General features: G+C 37.8%; 2 protein-coding genes across 3 annotated transcripts in view; one reads left to right on the plus strand and one right to left on the minus strand.

Annotated features, from left to right (window-relative positions):
- Window positions 1-1,663: 1,663 nt before the first annotated feature.
- Window positions 1,664-11,468, plus strand: casp3a (caspase 3, apoptosis-related cysteine peptidase a). Its single transcript, XM_081361983.1, has 7 exons — window positions 1,664-2,100; window positions 2,661-2,891; window positions 3,268-3,410; window positions 9,003-9,131; window positions 9,435-9,610; window positions 9,722-9,839; window positions 10,211-11,468. Exons 2-7 carry the CDS (start codon window positions 2,848-2,850, stop codon window positions 10,438-10,440), a joined length of 840 nt encoding a protein of 279 aa, XP_081218109.1. The 5' UTR covers window positions 1,664-2,100; window positions 2,661-2,847; the 3' UTR covers window positions 10,441-11,468.
- An 866-nt stretch (window positions 11,469-12,334) lies between these two features.
- Window positions 12,335-22,043, minus strand: part of acsl1a (acyl-CoA synthetase long chain family member 1a) — a 38,311-nt gene continuing 28,602 nt past the window's right edge. For both annotated transcript variants that reach the window (XM_081361982.1, XM_081361981.1), the window contains exons 14-21: window positions 17,958-18,053; window positions 17,700-17,772; window positions 17,505-17,593; window positions 16,602-16,718; window positions 14,545-14,688; window positions 14,368-14,469; window positions 13,991-14,062; window positions 12,335-13,336 (exon numbers count right to left, since the gene is read on the minus strand). In XM_081361982.1, coding sequence (XP_081218108.1) covers window positions 13,196-13,336; window positions 13,991-14,062; window positions 14,368-14,469; window positions 14,545-14,688; window positions 16,602-16,718; window positions 17,505-17,593; window positions 17,700-17,772; window positions 17,958-18,053 — 834 coding nt within the window. In that variant the 3' untranslated portion in view covers window positions 12,335-13,195. The remainder of the gene's footprint in view (window positions 13,337-13,990; window positions 14,063-14,367; window positions 14,470-14,544; window positions 14,689-16,601; window positions 16,719-17,504; window positions 17,594-17,699; window positions 17,773-17,957; window positions 18,054-22,043) is intronic.

The following is a 22,043-nucleotide window of genomic DNA, read 5'->3' on the forward strand; positions in this document are numbered from 1 at the left end:
TACATCATCACTATGATATGTAGTGCCATATCACCAAGCCCTAACATGCAGTAATGCTTTAAACAGATTTGACCAGCTAGTTGATAAAAATCAACAACCGGTCAAGACTGATTGGCTTATGCTATTTTCCCACTTGTCTGTGCTCTTTTATTCTTTCATGTTAACTTAAGTGAATAATGCCTCACCTTATTCCAAAAAAAAAAAAAAAAAAAATTCACTGATCCGATGCTGAGCTAGTGAATGTCTGAACTAGTTGATGCACAAAATCAATACCCTGATAAAGAGGTTGATTGGCAAAAAGTATTTTGTGTATTTTGAAAATACAAAAATACTCATCTTAAATGTATTTAAATACAAATTACATTTGATTTTTTCCAAAGGCTGTAAAATACAAAATACAAAATAGTATTTTGTATTTCAAATACGTATTTTAAATACATGTATCTGAAAGAGAGAGAGAGAGAGAGAGAGAGAGAGAGAGAGAGAGAGAGAGAGAGAGAGAGAGAGAGAGAGAGAGAGAGAGAGAGAGAGAGAGAGAGTTTATGGATAAGACTTTAATGCGCACTTCTTATACTATGTTCATTCAGCTCTTACAGAGATTCTCTGGAGTAAAACTAAAGTGTGATGTACAATAAACTTCACTGAACTCGTCAGTATATTTTGGTCATCATTCGGGCGGGTTTTGCTACAGCAGGCTTGTATTAGTGGATAAAAGCAGATGACAAATAAGTTATAACTATAATAATTAAACTATACCTGTTCTATGTCCATACAGCATATATTCTCTGGCTCTGTGGGCATTATTGTCCGACTCCGAGTCGAAATGAACACGCAACTGAGAGTTTCTGTTCTGATATTATCAGATGAGATTGTCCTGACTAAAGCGCGAGCTCGTGAGGCTCCGCCCCCTGTGCCGTGCAGCAGCAGTTAATTTGCATTTAAAGGGCACACACTAAAACAGCGCGTTTTTCTGAGCCCCCAAAAATTACAATTTAAACATGCTGTAAAAAAATATCTGTTGGGTATGTTGAGCTAAAACTTCACATACATACTCTGGGGACATCAGAGACTTATTTTACATCTTGTGAAAAGAGTCATAATAGGTGCCTTTAAAAACAACACAAGTTGGCCAAAGTGCTGTAGTAGGCTACATGTCTAAAAATTACTCAATAAAAAAAAATTACTCAAACGATTCAGGAACAACAGTAAAATATGCTCACCACGCGGGAATCAGGTAAGGATAAAAATATAAAGCAATTTTGATGTTAGAACGTCTTGAGTCTTAACAAGCATGGATCTCGTGAGTGCATCGTTTCTCTTCTCTAATGACGCAGAATCATATGCGTTCTGAAGCATCGCGTTATTAAATCGACAGACTCTTACAAATAATAATTTATTATAAATAATTTATCCCTGCACATTATAATTTTATTTAAATTAATGTACCCAGTCGTACCAAAGGCCTACATTGTGCAGCAGGGATGATTTTCTCTCTCTCTCTCTCTCTCTCTCTCTCTCTCTCTCTCTCTCTCTCTCTCTCTCTCTCTCTCTCTCTCTCTCTCTCTCTCTCTCTCTCTCTCTCTCTCTCTCTCTCTCTCTCTCTCTCTCTCTCTCTCTCTCTCTCTCTCTCTCTCTCTCTCTCTCTCTCTCTCTCTCTCAGAATAATCAAGGTTAGAAATATGTCAGTGGTATAAGACAGGGGTTCTCAACTCTGGCCCTCGACTAGTCTGGCTATCACCAGACCAAGCTCAATCTTTTAAGATTGAACATTAGTCTGGGGAGTTTGCCCTGTATTTTCTACTACACAAGAGGCGTGATCAACGGGCATGGTTCAAATGGCTCTATACGCAATTGCGTAACGGGCTTTACAGACAGACAGAACTCAGAGGCTCCTGTTCATGTGGCAGAAATGTGTGTGTATAGAAGACATCTACCCAGCAGAGGGCGATATTGAAGCGCAATAGCCAAGCGCATGGGCTTCGAGTTATTGTAGAGCTAGAGGTGTCGCCTCAGTACACTTCCTGGATGCACAATAACCGCTTTGTCGTTGGAATCTTGTACACTACAAGCTGTCAGTTACAGGACATTCTTCAATTTTTGGTTAGTAAGTTGCCATTGTTTTTCCGACATTAATGTTTTAGGGGTTGTTTTTTTATGTCAATCTTTACTTGTTACCCGTTTAAATTACACGCCCAAAAGCAGACAAAGAAACGCCATGCATGCATACGGATGCATAGTTTTAATAGTATGACATATATTAAAATAGACTCTCTGCATTCCAAAAAAAATCGTGGATTTACTTGTGTAACGTTACTAGAGTAGTTAATGTAATAGGCATTCATTCTTTGCTGTAATTATGTCTCGAATGTATTTTTTGATGCATTGGCAGGGCAAGCGGGACTTGACCTTCTTTGGCTGTGTCTGTAACGTTAAACCTTTACACCTTGACCGCGTTGTAGGGCACTTTGTGAACTTGCACGTTTGGAACACTCCCAACACGCTGGAAGACAGCTCGCTAGGTTTTGAAACACAGCCATTGTGTTAATACTGTATTTGACTTTGCTAGTTAATATATTTGTTAACGCTGCCTTTTGCATTTATATATTGTTCAATTAAGCACACTATCCTAAGTCTTATTTCTGTTTTTTTCTTCTTCGCAGCTTCCCATTGGCTGGTCGTGCAAAACAACAAACAACAAAGACAATACATCCGGCATGCTGGTTCGGTGCTCATTCAGCTGAAAACCCGTTATAACGCGTTGTACGCCTCCAGTTAAACTTATAACAGCTTCTCCTGGTGAAGAGGAAACCTTTTTTGTCTTTAAGAGTGATCGTTAAACGTTTGGAGATGAACGGAGACTACGTGGACGCGCGGAGCGAGGCTTCAACAGAGTAAGATGATATTGACGACTGTTGCTATGCAGCTTTCAGAAGTGATTGACAGTTCAAAAACAGTATTAAATTCCCTAACAATTGCTTTCTTTTTTGTTACCATGGTGTTTAAATATATAGACTGGTTTGTTTCTACTTGTTTATTTTAGCATTTAGGCCTAATAACGTGAAGGGATGTATTTAACGTTTATTATTATATATTAATATTTATAGTTTAATCCATTAACTTCCATGAATATTACGGTTACTGCTAAATAAATAAAACATAGAAGTAAAGAACAGACCCATACAAACATCTGCTTAATCTCATTTAATATGTCTTCCATTTATAGTAGCTACAGTTTCATCTAACTGATTCATGCATCTGTTTGTCCAGTCCTGGTGCAGATGTGGCATCTGGACTGCAGCCCATGCAGGTGGACGCTAAGGGTCAGTCACATGTCTTCAGATACAGCCTGAATTACCCCAACATCGGGCACTGCGTCATCATCAACAACAAGAACTTTGATCGCAAGACAGGTAACACTTGTCAGTCGTCTTGTTTTTGTGAAAGTTGTCAGTAGGCCTGTCGCGATAGTCGATAAGTCGATTAATCGCACGATAAAAAAAATGAGCTCGATAATTTTTCCGGCCGCGATAATTCCATTTGCATGCTTGTTTGTTTTCCTCGTCTCTCTCTCTCTCTACCAAAGAGACTGGATGACCACTCTCGGTTCTTTAGCGTATAGGAGGAGTGAAGCCTTGGTTATACTTTCGCCTGGCTCCTCAGCGCGAGTCTCCGCAGACTGCGCGCGCACCTCCCCAAACGGACGAGGCGTTTATACTCGACGCGCTCGCCGTTGTACTATTCTTTGAAACGATAGGGGGCGACTCCAGTAATTATCCTCTAACCATCAGGAATCAGCGATGAGAAGAAGAAAGCTATACACATGTGACAATGTTTATTTTAGTACACGGCCACACTACAAAAAGAATCCTGTAAAACCCAGTAAACCCTGAGATTATTGCTAGTGACAATAAAACAAAATATATGGATATGAGAATGTGTATACAACATAACTAAATTAACAATCTCTTACATATTTTCTAATTTCACTAAACATTTAAGTTTTGTGAACATTTTTATTAAACATGGACCTTTATGTTCTTTAAAAATACTTTTTATGCTATTGTATGCTCATTTTTAAAATGTAAGCAACTCATTTAGACGTGCAAACTGGGTGCCAGTGTGGTGAGAAGTTCGAGCTCGGCCAGATTCGGCTCGAAGTCGTTCATCTTCGGATGCGGCGCCGCGCGCGTTGTTACAAAATCTGCCGTGCACACCGCCAGGCGAAATGGGCCCTTGCGCACCCAACGCGCGCGACCGCCCACTCCGCGATGACGTCATTTTTGCCGCGCGCACCTTCGCGCTCGTGCGGACGCGTCGAGTATAAACCAGGCTTGAACCCTCTTGTTGTCAGTTGCATGCAGTGCCGGCCCGTGGGGTTGTGGGGCCCTAGGCAAGATCATGAAAATTGGCCCCACTGGAGTAAAAAACTCTCATAACAATTTTATGAAGGAAGAGATAGCACATGATACGACAATTTCAATATTTAAGTTTGTAAATGTGTATTAAGTGTAGCATTCAAAAATGAAAAAAATATTTACATGAAACTCAAATAAATGAAATAAAATGTATGAATTGTACATAAATTAATATATATATATATATATATATATATATATATATATATATATATATATATATATATATATATATATATAAAAAAATTAGGCTATAGATGGCTCAATATATAAGTTTATAAAAGTGTAACATTCAACGTACATATGAAAAAACACTAAGAAACTAAGAGATTTTTAGCATAGCCCTAGCCTAGTACATAAAAGACAGACAGCACACATAAAAAATAAAGCATATAAAATAAAGCATAAATTAAAGGTATTTTTGTAAATGCAGTAGTAATTATGCATAATGACTAGAAATGCAGTAGGCTACTACATTTTAACTTTTTACTGATGATCGCAATAATAAAAATGTTTTGTATTATTTAGAAATGTTTAAATATTAATTTGGAAAGAGGGAGAAACCTGTTTTTAGCGGGAAGGGAGAATGGATGGGGTGGGTTAGGACTGCATGATAATAATGGAACTGATAATCACAATTATTTTGCTCAAAATTATAATAGTGATTATTAATGACCATTATTCTCAGTTGAGAAATTGCAGAAAAAGAGACAGTTAATATAAATTAATTGCATAAATAGCCTATCAAAAGGGGTAAAACGGCCATTTTGAGGTCTGAGATGGTCCACCTTAATTTAAAAAAACTACGATAACTTCATCAGAGGATTAAAATCTATACAAAATGCATGGGTAGATAATTCTTAACACGCTGAATGTGGCCCAATTTTTCCATGTCTGTCTGTCTGCGACTGCGATCATGGGCATTGTTACATTTATTAGTAAAACTAATAATACAGCAATAAATAACGCACTATTTATAGAAGTCAGAAGAACACACCTTTACTTTGAGCTTGTCTTTATTCCTCAACCATTCTCCTCTTCCTTTTTTCAGCTCCAGAAAGATGGCGTTTGGATGCCATTTCTACCACAGTTTAACATATTATTATTTCAATTTACTAAAAATAGCATTGCTGTATGACTACGACTCTGACGAGACTTCGTGACGTTATGACAGACAAGAGGCAATCCAAATATGTGAAGTCGATATTACCATAGAGATTATAATATTTGGTATTTCATTTTTGACATCACATTTTCTGTCATGCAAAATGCCTCATATAGGCCTAAGAAATTAAGCATTACTAAAGGGTAAGAGCACCACAAAAAAAAAAAAAAGTCTCTTGTTTCTAAAACGTGAGCATTTTGGAGAGAAGTGTGGTGGAATCCGTATGTGTGAATACTGTGATAATTACGGTACTCGAGGTCTCCCACTATATTTCGGGCGGTATTATGCAAATTAGCATGTGACGAGCTACTATGTATATTTCTTATGTTTTCGTATTTTATTCGTTCTATTGTTATGTATTTATTATCTTTTTCGGACATTTGTCATGTTTGAACTATACAGAGCTATCCTTTTTATGTATGTTGTAGGTCTGGGTAATTTATTAGATACTCACCGTCTCTGTGAACTGTATCATGATTAGTCAGGTCCATGCAATGTCGGGCAAATTTGATTGTTAAACGTGAGATGCACGCACCTGAGTGAATTCTCAAAGTAATGCTTAATTAACGATTAATAAAATATAATATTTGTTAGATACAGGGGCCCCCTAGGCAAGGCGGGGCCCTAGGCGACCGCCTATGTCGCCTAATGGACGGGCCGGCTCTGGTTGCATGGTCTTTGTGTGGGGAGGCGGCGGCGCGGCGCTTGTCAGTCACATGGTCTTTGTGTGGGAAAGCGCAGGCGGGACTGTTTGCGGCTACTGCCGGGAGAGAGAGAAGATGCTAGTTGTGAGTTGCGACAGCGAGCCCGATCACATGAAAATGCATATCTATACCACGAATGTTATTTCTCGTGCCATTTATACGCCAAAAATAGTTTTTGCGTGCATATGATACGCTCTTTATGGCGTGTAATACGCACGCACTCCTCACCCCTAATCCTAACCAAGTATTTTCAGTGCGTAGCATACACACGCAATAAAGTGCGTCTCCGTCTTCCCGACAGTACACAATCACTTGACAAAGTAACAGGAGGACAAAGTAACAGTGCAAAATTGTGCGATATGGCTTGTTGAGGCTTTTTTTTATTTGTTTACAAAGGTCCTAACTGTCAGTTTTGCCTGTTATGGAATGTATCACCATTTAATAATGTCTAATGTTTAATATTTTTTGAAGTGCAATTTTGTTTCATTTTATATATTAACAGACATTTATTTTGTTAACAGACACTAAGAGTCCATTGCTTTCATTGTTTTTGGTTGTTTTGTTCATTTTTTTGGATATTTAAAATGTTTTCCGTTTTCAATGTTTAATATTCTTTAGAAATAAAAGTTTATAGATCGTTGAAAAGGTGTACCTGCATTATTATGCCATTATAATTATATTAAATGAAAATGGTCTCAGAACGACAATATTATCGTTTATCGCGATAATTTCTTGGACAATTTATCGTCCAGCAAAATTTGTTATCGTGACAGGCCTAGTTGTCAGCTTGAATGCTCATCAAACTCAGATGATTGTTGAAATGCATTTACTTATGAACGGAACAGTGAACAAATTTAGTAGTGTATGACTATTTATTAGTGTTATGGCCTATACATGCATTAAACAAAGTAAATAAAATAATATACATGTATTATACGTAATAAGAATATGTAAATGTAATCTTTAGATGAACCCAAAATTAATATCTGTCTTAACAGTTTTTTTTTTTTTTTTTTTTTTTTTAACCTGTAGAGTGTGTGTGTGTGTGTGTGTGTGTGTGTGTGTGTGTGTGTGTGTGTGTGTGTGTGTGTGTGTGTGTGTGTGTGTGTGTGTGTGTGTGTGTGTGTGTGTGTGTGTGTGTGTACCTGTTTTTCTATCCCGGTGGGGACTTCAACCTGAATGCACACAGACTCATGGGGACTCGTGTTACAGTGGGGACCTAAATTGAGGTCCCCATGGGTAAACAAGCTTATAAATCATGCAGAATTAGTTTTTTTGGAAATGTAAAAATGCAGAAAGTTTTCTGTGATGGGTAGGGTTAGGGGTAGGGTTAGTGTAAGGGGACAGAATATACAGTGTGTACAGTATAAAAACCATTACGTCTATGGAGAGTCCCCACAAAGATAGTAAACCAGACATGTGTGTGTGTGTGTGTGTGTGTGTGTGTGTGTGTGTGTGTGTGTTTGTGTTTGTGTATATATATCATCGTTGTCAGGTGGAAACCTTCTATTTCCAAAAACGTTACTTTTCAGTAAAGGAAAAAAAACACCATAGTTTTTTAATAATTTAACACTGCGCTGTCAAAGTTAATGCTTTTATATGTGGTCAGACACTTGCATGTGTCATTTTATTGTTGACATTTTACCCAAAATCAAGCTCAAATGGAGTTAGGAGTTTTTTGACCAGTGGATTTCGGACATACATGTTTTGTCCGTCATTGGACCGACTGCATCTGAGGCAATAAGTGCATATATTATGCATATATTCAACTTATAAAGTTTAATGTAGCTATGTGGGCGCTCAGTTTTTTTCTGTCATGTGGCCAAAATCGTGTGTATTTAAAGACGAAGTGCTACGCACAGGCTATTTATGACATTATTGGCTATGACTCGATGACAAATGCTAGACTACGACATGCTTCTCTGCTCCTCAAATACATAAAACATTAGTCTAGCCTTTATATATGTATAGTGTTTCTTGAGTAAAGAAAATGCTGTACTTATTCAAAGTCAGAGAACCAATTCTTTATTTACCCTTGCATTGCAAACAAGCAGTGAAGCAGAGACTGTTCAAACTGCGTGCAGCTATGATGCTGTACAGAAAATTACACCAGTCATAGTCAGAAAAAGCAACATGCTCTAAAATAGCTCTTTAGCTCCGCCTACTCCCATAAAGCACTATGAATGTGCATAATTTATGCATATTTTGCAATAAACCTGAAATATAGGATTTTTATACCAGTGGTTCTCAACTCCAGTCCTCAGCACCCGTTGCTCTGCACATTTTGTATGTCTCTCTTGTCTGACACACTCAGTTCAGTTCATGGAGTCTCTCCTAATGAGCTGATGATCTGGTTCAGGTGTGTTAAATAAGGGAGACAAACAAAATGTGCAGAGCAGCGGGTCCCGAGGACTGGAGTTGAGAACCACTGTTTTATACATATAATCAACATTTGTAAATGATTGGTTTTAAATGTTATACCCACAGACAGACATAAAGGGTGACCAATAGTAATGATTTTTAATAAAAAAAGACGAAAAATGGAGATGCAAGGTTTCCATAGTACTGATGGCCATACTGTGAAAGTGTGAATCACTAATGTCAATTAACAATGTAATGAATATATTGTGTTTCTCTAGTCTTAAACCTTTTTAAGTCATTTAAAAAAATCTGTTATATGTAATAGAGTGATGGTTACCTGTTCTTCACCTCCCACAGGCATGAACCAACGCAATGGCACTGATGTAGATGCAGGAAACGTAATGAATGTGTTTCGAAAGCTTGGATACACTGTGAAAGTTTACAATGACCAGACAGTAATGCAGATTAAGCAGGTTTTAACAGCAGGTATGGTGTATTCATATTACACTCAGTCTGCACAAACCTTAAATGAATTCTTATATCTTGTCTCTCAGCTTTCTGCCTCAATATCACTAGATTAATCTTAAAATCCCAAGTTTTCAATCCAAGTTTATTGCGATCAGGGCATTAAGTAATTATTTAAAAAGCGTGTTGTTGTTATAACTGCAAAATTACCAAATGAATTTGAATCAGCTGCCAATACCCAAATGTTATGTTAATTGAACATTATGCTTGTTTTACCATTTGAATTGTAACCAATTGTAACATGGCTGTTTGTTGTTCTCTCAGTTGCCCGTGACGACCACAGTCGCTGTGCTTCATTAGTGTGTGTGATGCTCAGTCATGGAGACGAGGGGGTGTTTTTTGGCACTGATGGTTCTCTGGAGCTAAAGTCCTTAACTAGCCTGTTTAGAGGAGACCGCTGCCCATCGCTTGTGGGAAAGCCTAAACTTTTCTTCATACAGGTACATCCTGAATCTCTGCTGTCATTTTATGTGTGTGTGTGTGTGTTTTCTGGGTTGATGTTTATAATGAGTTGGCTCAGAGTGCTTGTTTTCCACTCTTGAATTATCCAGGCTTGTAGAGGTACAGAGCTGGATCCCGGTGTGGAGGCTGACGCCAGTAGCAGCTCAGATGGTCCAGTGAGGATCCCTGTGGAGGCAGACTTCCTCTATGCGTACTCTACGGTACCAGGTGCAGACACACAAAGCACACAAATGTTTCCTCTGAGTGTCAGATGAAAACTTCACAAACATAATGAATGTACACTACCAAATCGGCATATAAGAAGGATTTCTGAAGCATTATGTGGAATTGAAGTTTAGAGTAATGATGCTCTTGTCACGCTTGAATGGTTTAAAAGCATTTGCATGAATAAGGGGCGTGATTATATAATGTAACGCTAGCTAAAGGATGGCAGAAAAAAACGAATGCTGCATTAATTGCGTTAAATATTTTGAACACATTAAACTGAAAAAATTAATCGCATGCCATAACGCGTTCATTTTGAAAGCCCTAATTTACATGCATGGAATGTTTCCTAATGTATTTATTTTCTCTGTCAGGTTACTACTCCTGGAGAAATACCACCACCGGTTCATGGTTCATTCAGTCTCTCTGTGAAATGATGGCAAAGTATGGCAAAGAACTTGAGCTCATGCAGATCATGACCAGGGTCAACCATAAAGTGGCGTACAACTTTGAGTCGACCTCCAACATGCCTGACTTTGACGCTAGGAAACAAATCCCCTGCATTGTCTCGATGCTCACCAAAGAGATGTACTTCAATCCTTGAAGGTACAAGGGAACTTATGATATAGATTTAGGGGGTGAGTTTAAAAGTGTAAGACACTTTTAGGGAAACTCTTTTTCAGATCCACTTATTTACCAGAAGCATTAGCTGAACATGCTTAGTTTGGGATTCCTCTCTCAGGACGGTTATTGTTGATGTTTTTCCTAACAAGTCTAAATGGCATTTAAAGTGTTGTACGTAAAATTAGGTGCTCAGGTCTTTTTCATCTTGTGACTATATACCATTTACTTGTCACTTGCCTCTGGTTTTCTAATAAAAAATATAATAATAATGAATTAAAAAAAGGTGGCAGAATTACAGTAATCAGTGACTTTGATAAACTTTAATGTGTTATTGCACTAGTTTGACTAAATGGGAATCATAGGTGGGCATTAAATCAGTTAAAGCAATTGGCGGTGAGATTACTTTAAATTGAATGGAAACCAGTGTGCCTGTTTTAATGTGAAAAGCAAACAACAATCAGAAATATTCCTGGTGCTTCTCACTGAGCCATGTTAACAGATTTTGATAACTTCTGAAATGTAATGTGTAGTTTTCCACGGAGACACAATAAATGCATTATTTACAGACATACTTTGTTACATGGAGTTAAGCTGTGGAAGGTATCAGTGACATCCAGTCCACTACCACAGAAAATTGTGTACATGCATTGACATTTTGGTCTAAAAGTTTAAATCTGTGGGGCAAACGACTGTCCAAACCATCACTGTAAGTGCATAAATGTCAACACTCTTTTTGTTGTAATGGTCAGCATCAGTCACCGGAGAAAAGAATGTCGTGAAGAATTCTTTCAGTTGAGGTCATGCATGCATTGTGTACGTTATGAATTTCTAATTATGCATACATGACAGAAAATGTTTCATGTTTATTGTACAATCATAAATATATGTAATTAAACAGCTCTGTGGTGCACTGGATGATTGGTGTTTCTGTTACCAACGTTTCAAAATGATTCAGTACTGAGCAGGCATTTTTGAAGACGTTTTGAAATAAACTGATGGTTGTAAATTATAGAGATGTCTGTCTAAAGAACAGTTGCATCTATAATGGGTGTTTGTTTGCTCTTATAATCTCAAATATTTAGATTGGGAGCACAAAAACATATTTTCACAACCTATGTCTATATAGCGTGTAGGACACTGACAGGCAGTGAAACCAGTTTACTGAATTACAAGAAGGGTGTTTGCATTTAGAAAGTTTGTTCAGGTGTATCAATCGCCTAAGCACAGGTAACAGTAAGTGACAACGGAATCGTAATCTAAAGAAAAGGAGTTTCTCATCCATTTATTCAATCATATACCTCATTGTCTTTTCAGTTTCATTAATGAAAATAATTAGCCATTTGCCTTGCACTCTTAGTAGCAGGTCATAGAGAAGACCTTTATCTACACTTTATATTGTAATCATGGAATCTTTTCCCCCATATATTATGCCCCATATCTTTTCCCCCTATATTTTTTAGTATAAAATAGCACCAATGAAAGAAATATTGAGAACTTTTCAAATAGTGACTTATTTTTTAACCACAAAAGTCATATTTGTCTTTTCAAAAGTACAGCGTTAATATTTAATGTTCATATATATAAAAAAAATCTAACTCAAAATGAATTGCTCTTCTCACTCATTCTCATGCAAGATCATTCCCACTGTCTGTGAACCAGAAATGTAGTTATGCTTTAGTAATTATATTACCACAAACACCTGCAAATAGATGCAATAATATAATATACTGATGTTTGATGAATAATTCCCAATGAGGAAATGTATTACCAATATTATATTGTGCAACACTCACATTTTCTAAATATAGACACTTGAGGTATGTATCAAAAATAATTAATAGGAACTAGGTTAAAGATAACAAACCCAGACACTATTAAAAGTCAATGCCGTCAGTTTATTTCTGTCTCACACCCACATGCTACAAATAAACTTTTGCACAATTTGCATGAACCAGAATACATTAAAAGATGTACAAAAACATAAATAGATAACCTATATACAAGCTTTAGTCTCCATGAGAGAGGCACATCTGAGATGGACTGAGATTTCAAAGGGCTGTTAGTGGAATCTGAGCATCAACCACAACCAGTTTAAGATGTCATTCTACTGTCAATTTCAATGGAAATCATTTATTCAGATATGGAAATATGAGTCTGTGTCAAACACATGGTTTATCATAACAGAAGCATTGTTACACACTAAGGATCCTACATTTAAATAATAAGCATTGTGAATTAAATATCCATTTACATAAGTTTATTGGAAATCACTATATTTTAAATAGGTTTTGTTGAAAATATCTACGCATGGTTTACAAATCAGAAAACTGTCAGCACGTTTTTGGCATACAAGTATCAGCCTGTCATTTTTTTATATTTTTTGCATGTGTTCTGGATTATTAGACTCAAGGCATTCACTGGCCTAAGGCATTGGGGTGGTTCACTTCCAGTTTGCTTGAATTTTCATCACAGATGAACAGCAGAGCTCATGAAATGTCTGGTATGTACTTCGCTGGAAGGGCAGTACTTCACCTCTTTTGAGAGACGACGCAGGCACCTCCAAGTGGTAGAAATGACAAAAGTACTACAATTAGGCTTCAGTGAGTCCAAGAGTATCAAAATCTGCAGTGGTCCTGATGCAATCACATGACAGAACTGGAGCACCTCCTTTATAATCATAAACACATCGCAAGTATGCGTGTTTTGGGGTGTTCTAGTTCAGTCACTCTCAGTGTTCACATTTTGATTTTGGCATAGAGCTGGTCAGTCTGCTCCCTGAAGCGGCTTCTCAGCTCGGTTCTCTTTGCTTTCAGTGTTGGTGTGAGGAGTCCATTCTGAACAGAGAACATCTCCATGTGCAGGGCAATGTCTCTCACCTACAAACACACAGATTAGATAAAAGAATACACAGTCATTCTTTTACAGAGGTTGTCAACCTTTTCTGAACCCCCCATCTAAACTCTCAACCAACTAGTATATAATTTTATAACACTTTATAATAACTGCACGCTATTAATCATTAGTTTAGCATTAGTAAACAGTTAATTCATAATTTAATAAGCAGTTTATAAATACAGCTATAAATGCTTTATTCTTGATCTAGAAGCATATCTATAATGTTTAATAATTGTATTTTCACACTTTATTAATAATTAATGATTAATGGAGTTGTCAGTGATTCATAAGATCACTTAAGTGTAAGTAAATGTAGTAAATGCAGGTAGTTATAAAGCATTTAGTAGTGGTCAGTTAACTATTTTTGTGAGCTCATCTAAATTCTCCATATCTAGAAATATCTTTTGAAATAGGCTATGTAGAATATTTTCAAAAACAATATTTTTTTAAGTTAACGGACCACGGGTTCCACAGACCCTGGTTGAAAACCCTTGCGCAAGTTCTTCTGTATTTTGATATCTGCATCATTATTTATTCACAATAAAAAAGAATTAAGCTTAAAAACTGATAAATTGTGTAAAAATGTGATAAGTGGCAGAGTTTAATTTATCTGGAATTGTGTTTGTTAGATTCACCTGTTCAAAAGACTTCAGTCCGGCTTCTTTCCCAAGCCGAATGATGTCCTCTAGAATGGCATTTTTCAGTTCCTGTTTAAACACAATACCAGGCGTCAGTTCTTCAGGGTTGGCACAGGCCATTCAAACATTACAGCCCATTAAAAATTCAGCTAATTCATTACAATGACATAAAATAGTGTGATAAAACGTACAGGTAATACAAAAACTAATCATCTGTGTACATGATTCGTGAATTCCATACATCTCTGGATGGAGAAAATGACATCTCCCATCGTCCCACTCTCCTTCATAGCGTCATCGAGCTTCCTTTGTTATTAGTTTGAAAACTTACATATTGTGCCTTTAAATGTATTTTTTCTAAATAAGTGGTTTACCTTGGATTTGCACATTTCAGTGTAGGAGCCCTCAATGCCTCTTTTCTTTGCCCATCCTGGCAGAAAGTCTGGATCAGGAACCACAATACCCACTAAACATGCCTGCAAAGAGTACCAGAATGGGTTCACTCTCATTTATAGCATATACTCTGATTCACTGCTGTGTGTGTTTCTCACCTGTAGACTGTCTCCATGTACAAAGACCTGGGCCACAGGGTCACTACGCATGTAGATGTTTTCAATCTTCTCTGGAGCGATGTATTCACCTTGAGCCAGCTTAAAGATGTGTTTCTTTCTGTCTATAATCTTCAGAGTTCCATTCTAAAACAATAAATACTCATCTAATGAGTAAGTATTCTAATGAATACTCACTAATTAAGTAAGGAAGAAATAATGATGGACCATAAAATGAATGCATGTCACAAAGTGGAGGCTTCTGTTGGCTTGTATTAACTTCAAAATATTAAAAACTTATTGTGCATGATATGCTTTAATTATCTACAATTATTATTAATGCAACATTATTAATATAGTTGCAAGTGTGAGTTTCAGTGAACACACATGCAGAACTGTGTAAATATCTGGTTCACAATAACTCCTGTCAAGAACTAGTTAATGCAATAAGGCAGTGTTCAGAGCAAACTTTCCCATCAGTCATTTGCATTCTTTTTAAGAGTTCCCACAAAAAAAAAAAAAAAAAATATATATATATATATATATATATATATATATATATATATATATACTGTATATATAGTACCAGTCAAAAGTTTGGAAACATTACTATTTTTAATGTTTTTGAAAGAAGTCTCTTATGCTCATCAAGCCTGCGGTAAAAAAAAAAAAAAAAGCTAATATTATGAAATATTATTACAATTTAAAATAATGGTTCTCTTTTTTAATATACTTTAAAATGTAATTTATTTTTGTGATGCAAAGCTGAATTTTCATCAGCAAGTACTCCAGTCTTTGCTGTCTTATGATCCTTCAGAAATCATTCTAATATGCTGATTTATGATCAATGTTGGAAACAGTTGTGCTGCTTAATATTTTTTTTATAACCTGAGATACTTTTTTCAGGATTATTTGATGAATAAAAAGTTAAAAAGAACTGTATTTATTTAGAATAGAAATCTTTTGTAACAATATACACTACCGTTCAAAAGTTTGGGAACAATAACTATTTTTTTTTAAGAAATTAGTACTTTAATTCAACAAGGATGCGTTAAATTGATAAAAGGTGATGGTAACGATTTATATTGTTAGAAATGTTTTTTTATTTTGAATAAATGCTGTTTTTATGAATAAATGCTGTTAACGTTTTACTCATCAATGAATCCTGAAAAAAGTATTCCAAAAAAATATATTAAACAGCACAACTGTTTCCATCATTGATAATAACTGAGTATCAAATCATCATATTAGAATGATTTCTGAAGGATCATAAGACACCAAAGACTGGAGTACTTGCTGATGAAAATTCAGCTATGCATCACAAAAATAAATTACATTTTAAAATATATTCAATATTTCATAATATTACTGTTGTTTTTTTGTTTTTGTTTTTTTACTGCAGGCTTGATGAGCATAAGAGACTTCTTTCAAAAACATTAAAAATAGTAACGTTTCCAAACTTTTGACTGGTACTGTATATATATATATATATATATATATATATATATATATATATATATATATATATATATATATTAAGCAGCAGAACTGTTTTCAACATTGATAATAATAAGAAATGTTTCTTGAGCATCAAATTAAATAGTATTAGAATGATTTCTGAAGGATCACGTGACACTGAAGTCATGTTGCTAAAAATTCAGATTCACTATCACAGAAATAAATTACATTTTGAAATCAATATTTAAATTCCTGTAAATAGAAATTCCTGTAAATATAAAGTTATTTTAAATTGTAATAATATTTTCACAACAATGTAACCCAGGTGATCTTAAATTGTAGTGTAAATGCAGATGGCATAATTTTTATTAACAAAGTGGTTTTATTAACAAAATGTGTCACCAACTGAGTCAGTAACTGGGTGAGTCAGTAACTGGGTTGATGTCAGTTCCAATTGAAATTAATCGGATTCACTGAAACAAGGGTAAAATTCACAGAAATCAGGGAGTTGATTAAATTAGAACTGAACTGGGAGACTAAAATAAGATCTGTCAACAGAGTAAATAAGGAGCAGAAGTGCTGAGAGAGAATGTAGAATTCACCGGTAGCCATTTGCCGATGTCTCCGGTGTGCAGCCAGCCGTCTTTATCTACGGCTTCTAAAGTTCGCTCTGGGTCCTTCAGGTAACCTTGAAACACATTTGGTCCTTTCACACACACCTGTGGAGGACACACACACACACATAGCCAGTAAACTGTGAGGTACTGTGCCACTCAAAAATTTTATAAATAAAAAAAGTAGGTTTAAATGATAATTTTTGCTTTGCTTTTGTCATGACAAAAGTATAAAAAATATTGGGAGTTAGCCATTCCATCTGTTAATATCTCATACATAAATGAGGGAGGAGTCTAAGGAGCTGTTTACACAACACCGTTTTCATCTAAAAACGAAAAAGTATTCTTTTTTATAAATGCAAACTTTTGAAAACGGTTTCAAAGTGCAAGTTTTTGAAAACGGTATCCGTGTAAACGACAAAAACGCAAATCTCTGAAGACGATGATGTCATGCACGTGTATTACGTGTTCAGTCTATAGTGTTTCATCGCCATCTAATGGCCTGGCGGCAGAATACAGCGTTTTTGGTTGTTTTCACTCATCCGTGTGAATGGGGATCGTTTTGACAATGGTGTCGCCTGTACGCGTACAACTCAAAGGAAAAACTTCTCTGATTTAAGCATATCGTTGTCCTGTAAACGTGCCCTAAATTATTTGATTTATTAATCATTTCATTATTAACATTATGCCACAAAAGCCGTCAGCAAAGCTTAATTGAAACCACTTTATATTAAGTGTATTTAACTATATAATAACATTTAAATACATTTTTTATACAATCCACATTTTACGCATTTTACATGAAAGACACCTAAAATAAAGTGGGACCACTTGACTTGTAATAAACCAAGAACATTCCTTTAAAATTCAACATTTTAACCGGTGACCTACCTCTCCCTCTCCATTGGCTGCAAAGTAATTCATTGCAGCCAAATCCACTAACTTAACGAAATTACAGGGCAGCGGCGCTCCCACATGACCTGAGTCCAAGAGACAAAGAGAGTTTGTGTTACAGTACAGGCTGTTTATTCATTAAAACCGGTGTATCTGTGTGTTATGTGTTAGTGTGAGATTTGCATGTGTTACCTGCTGTCCAGTCTCCAGGAAGTGACATTGTGCAGCCTGCGGTACACTCTGTCTGCCCATAACCCTCATAAAACTAACACATAAGCAACACACAAAAACAGTGACTTTAAATGAGATGTGGGAACTGATAGCATGATAACAGAAGTGTGTGTGTGTGTGTGTGTGTGTGTGTGTGTGTGTGTGTGTGTGTGTGTGTGTGTGTGTGTGTGTGTGTGTGTGTGTGTGTGTGTGTGTGTGTGTGTGTGTGTGTGTGTGTACCTGGCAGCCCAGTGCTGCTCGCAGGAAGGTGAGGACGGTGGGAGAGACAGGAGCAGCTCCTGTGATCATTAGCCTCACGCGCCCACCCAGACTGGCCTGTAGGCAGAGTCACAGGAGTCAGTTTGGTTTGGTTGTGTTTACCCACTAGCAGAAAATAGTTCTGTTTTTTGAGGGCTAAATAGTGTTGTGTTCATACTTAGTTTAGTTACAAAAGAGATTTTAGAGTCATCATAATCACTAATCAAATCATAATCACTTTTTTTAATCTAAGTGACAGATTTTTGGGCAAGTTCAGCTGATATGTGCTGTATTAAGAGTACACGATTGACATAACAGATTTATATCAAGCGTAGTGTCAGTTCTGGCAGGTCACGTTAGTCAAGCTCGCATCAGCTGACTCTCATCTGATCCACATCTACCTATAGGAATACGAAGTCTATCATTGTATACATATATAAGCTCCTTCAGTATTATCAGCAGCTATCGCGTTTCTCAGGAGCTAATTACCCTCCTCCATCCCCAGCTCATCCTCTCATCAGTCAGGATTTGGCATTCTGATTCCCCTTGAATCAGAATAAATTCTCGAATTATGTTGTACTTTAAAATCTTGAATTAATGATAGGGGTGTGCATTGGCACTGCCCTCACGATTCGATTCGATTACGATTCACCAGGTAACGATTCGATTCAATTCGATTCTACGATGCATTGCGATGCATCAAAATTCTACTACACACAACAAGGCAAATTTTTCATCAGTCATGAGGCAATACAAGCAGTCAGATATTGAACAACAGATTTTATTGGCTGCTATGTGTGTATTATCACTCTCCTGTGTCTTAGACATAAATGTCATTAAATAAAATTTAATGGTACAGGGTATTGGATATGGCATTTTCAAAACTGAAAACTGAAAAAGAAAACATAAATCACTGCTTTCAGTGCTTTGAATGAGAAATGTTTCTCTTCTCTCTGCTTTAGAACCTGTAAGAGCCATTATGCTCTCAAATGTCTGTTGTAGTTCCACTGGAGAACACTGGGTGGAGTATGGGTTTATGGTATATAGATAATCAGAGAGCAAGAGACGTCAGGTGTAATGGGGAAGCAAACAGTTTTTGACCGTGAGGATCATGAATCATGTAAGGACTTGCTAACTTTTGAGTGCAATGTGTTTGAGCATCAGAACTGAGCCAAAATAAAGAAGATAAATGCAGTATTGGACTGGAAGTGTATTTGTTTGGAACCACGCGTCAGATAGCCCTACAAACACCTCTAACTAGTGACAAGATGGTAAATTGTCGCTACAGAACCATTTGAAATTAAATAGAGCAATAATAACAGCCAATATTTTTTCCAGCAGTGAACATAAGTGTTTTTTTTAAACTAACTTAAGTTAGTTGTATTGCCAACGTGCTTGATTTTAGTGTGACAGGTTTTACACACCGCGTAAGGCCGGCGACACACTGGCTGCGTGGCGTGTCCGTTTTTTTTCAGCTCCCATGTTAACAGGTAGAGCTTGGACACTGCCTGCGTGACACGCGTCTCAGGCGCGGCTCGAGCGGCGCGGAAAACACGTGCATGCTAGAAATAGAACCGACGCCTATTTTTCACGCGACAAGCAAGCGTGTTGGAAGCGTTTCCAGGCAAAATAGAACAGGAAAAGATGTTTATATGTCATTTTGACAAGAATACATATTAATAAATGTTATTTTGATGTTTGAAAGTCCCGGAAGTAATTGAAACTTAACAACTTTATTGTCCAACTCAAGGCCAGAAAATAAACAGTGACATAATCGATTATGGCACTTTGCCGCATCGATGCTGAATCGTGCATGCCCCGCATTGCGATGCATCGCCAAATCGATTATTGTTGACACCACTAATTAATGATACTGGCAATACATTCATTTTGGTTCTGTTCTGTTTACCCTAAGGGGGGTTATTGCAGCTCTCCCTGCTCTTATCCATGCTAGGCTGCATGGATGCGCAGGGAGTTCTCGCCAAGAACAGAACCATACCGCTAATCCAAACTGTATGCTAATTGTCAATCGTATTCGATGATAGTGGTCCTGACATAAATGGGCCATTCTACAGAATTGGTGCAAACTGCTGTCCAACAACCAAAAAACACATTTAAAAAGCATTTAGGTATTCAAATTGTAAATGTTTACTAAGATCCTTCTATTATCTATTGAATCCCACAATAATATTTAAAATATAAATAAGTTTAATAAATATAAAATCATCATTTATTGTGTACTTTCAATTGGGAGGTGGCTGTCCCGAACCCTAACCTCTAAATTTCACTTGTGAAAACTTGTGAAAATTATATTGAAATGTTTTTTTTCAATTTTTTCCATTGTTGTTTTAAAAAATATAGTTTTGATTTCTTTTAAAAAGTAAAGTTAAAAAAAACATCTCGGTTACGTATGTAACCCTCGTTCCCTGAGTAGGGAACGGAGACGTTACGTCAGTGACAACGAAATGGGGGTTTCTCTTAGAAGCCTATCACCTTTGAGTATTACAAAACGAGCCAATGGCAAGGGAAATGCCATGGGTCTGAGGAATTTGAATGCGTAACTCCGCCCTACCTTTTGGGTATATAAGGAAGTACGCCGCAACATGCAGATATATTTCCTGCTGAGGAGCCGAGACTGAACTCCTGCGTTTCCAGCGGTACAGCGAAAGTGGCAGGAAGACGTAGCGTCTCTGTTCCCTACTCAAGGAACGAGGGTTACATACTTAACCGAGACGTTCCCTTTCATGATCACTACGAGTTACGTCAGTGACGACGAAATGGAGGTTCCAGTCTAATCACGCCAGCTTCTCGGCTGTCTTCCAGTGCCCTGCGTAAGTCTGAGCTCCCTGTTGTAAGACTGGCACGGACAAAGGAGTCATACTTATCACAGGAATACCAAGGTACACTGGGAAGCATATCTCAGTGGAAATATGCAACACAATGCCCGCCCAAAGGGAGGTCTTAAAAATACACATATGACCCGGAGGGGGGGTGCATATGGAAGAACACTGGGGTGTTCAGCCCGAACGGTGGAATCTTTCAACCCCAGGGGTGGCAAGGTGGCTTGCCAAGGGAAAGACACATGCTCAAGGAGGCTTACAGTGGAAATACACATGTGGGGGTCGCCCAACGGGGGAACCATGCACATGGAGGCACCTAGCCAATCGCGAAAGCTCCCGGAGGCATAAAACTGGCGTTGGTGTGAGCAGAGCTGGAGGAACTCAGGGTTTCTCGGGGAAACTCACCTGAGGAGAATATCGCACTGATCCAGTCCGTGGAGTGGAATGGCGAGCAAGCGAAGACACCTGAGCGGATCCAAGTTACCGGCTAGTTGAAGCGAGTACACGAGAGGATACTGGCTCCACTCGGAGATTATAGAATCTCGCGAATGTGTTAGGTGTCGCCCAGCCTGCAGCTCTACAGATGTCTGTTAGCTAGGCACCATGCGCTAGAGCCCAAGAGGAGGCCACACTCCAGGTGGAGTGGGCTCTCACACCAAGGGGGCACGGTCGACCTTGCTGCTGGTATGCCAGAGCAATGGCGTCCACTATCCAGTGAGACAACCTTTGCTTGGAGAGAGCCTTTCCCCTCAGCTTCCCACCATAACAGACAAAGAGCTGGTCTGAGGTCCTGAAACACTGTGTTCTGTCTACGTAGGCACGGAGGGCACGTACTGGACAGAGCAGTGCCAAGGCTAGGTCTGCCTCCTCCGAGGGCAGCGCTTGCAGGTTCACCACCTGATCTCGAAAGGGGGTGGTAGGAACATTGGGCACATATCCAGGCCGGGGTCTCAGGATCACGTGAGAGTTAGCCGGCCCGAATTCCAGGCACGCTTCGTCAACAGAAAATGCCTGCAGGTCCCCTACCCTCTTGATGGAGGCCAGTGCAAGCAGGAGCGCTGTCTTCATTGACAGGAACTTAAGCTCCACTGCTTGCAAAGGCTCAAAGGGAGCACTCTGCAGGGCAGTTAAAACCACTGAGAGGTGCCAAGAGGGCATGAGAAGGAGGGCGAGGAGGATTCAGTCTCCTCGCTCCTCTCAGGAACCTGATGACCAGGTCATGCCTTTC

This window comes from Scardinius erythrophthalmus, assembly GCF_964197995.2.
Source record: "Scardinius erythrophthalmus genome assembly, chromosome: 3".
Lineage (NCBI taxonomy): Eukaryota > Metazoa > Chordata > Actinopteri > Cypriniformes > Leuciscidae > Scardinius > Scardinius erythrophthalmus.

Coding starts and splice junctions, on each gene's coding strand:
- casp3a (XM_081361983.1), top strand. CDS start 2,848: ATGAACGGAGACTACGTGGACGCGCGGAGCGAGGCTTCAACAGA. Junction 3,411..9,002: donor GAACTTTGATCGCAAGACAG/GTAACACTTGTC, acceptor CACCTCCCACAG/GCATGAACCAACGCAATGGC. Junction 9,840..10,210: donor TGCGTACTCTACGGTACCAG/GTGCAGACACAC, acceptor TTTCTCTGTCAG/GTTACTACTCCTGGAGAAAT.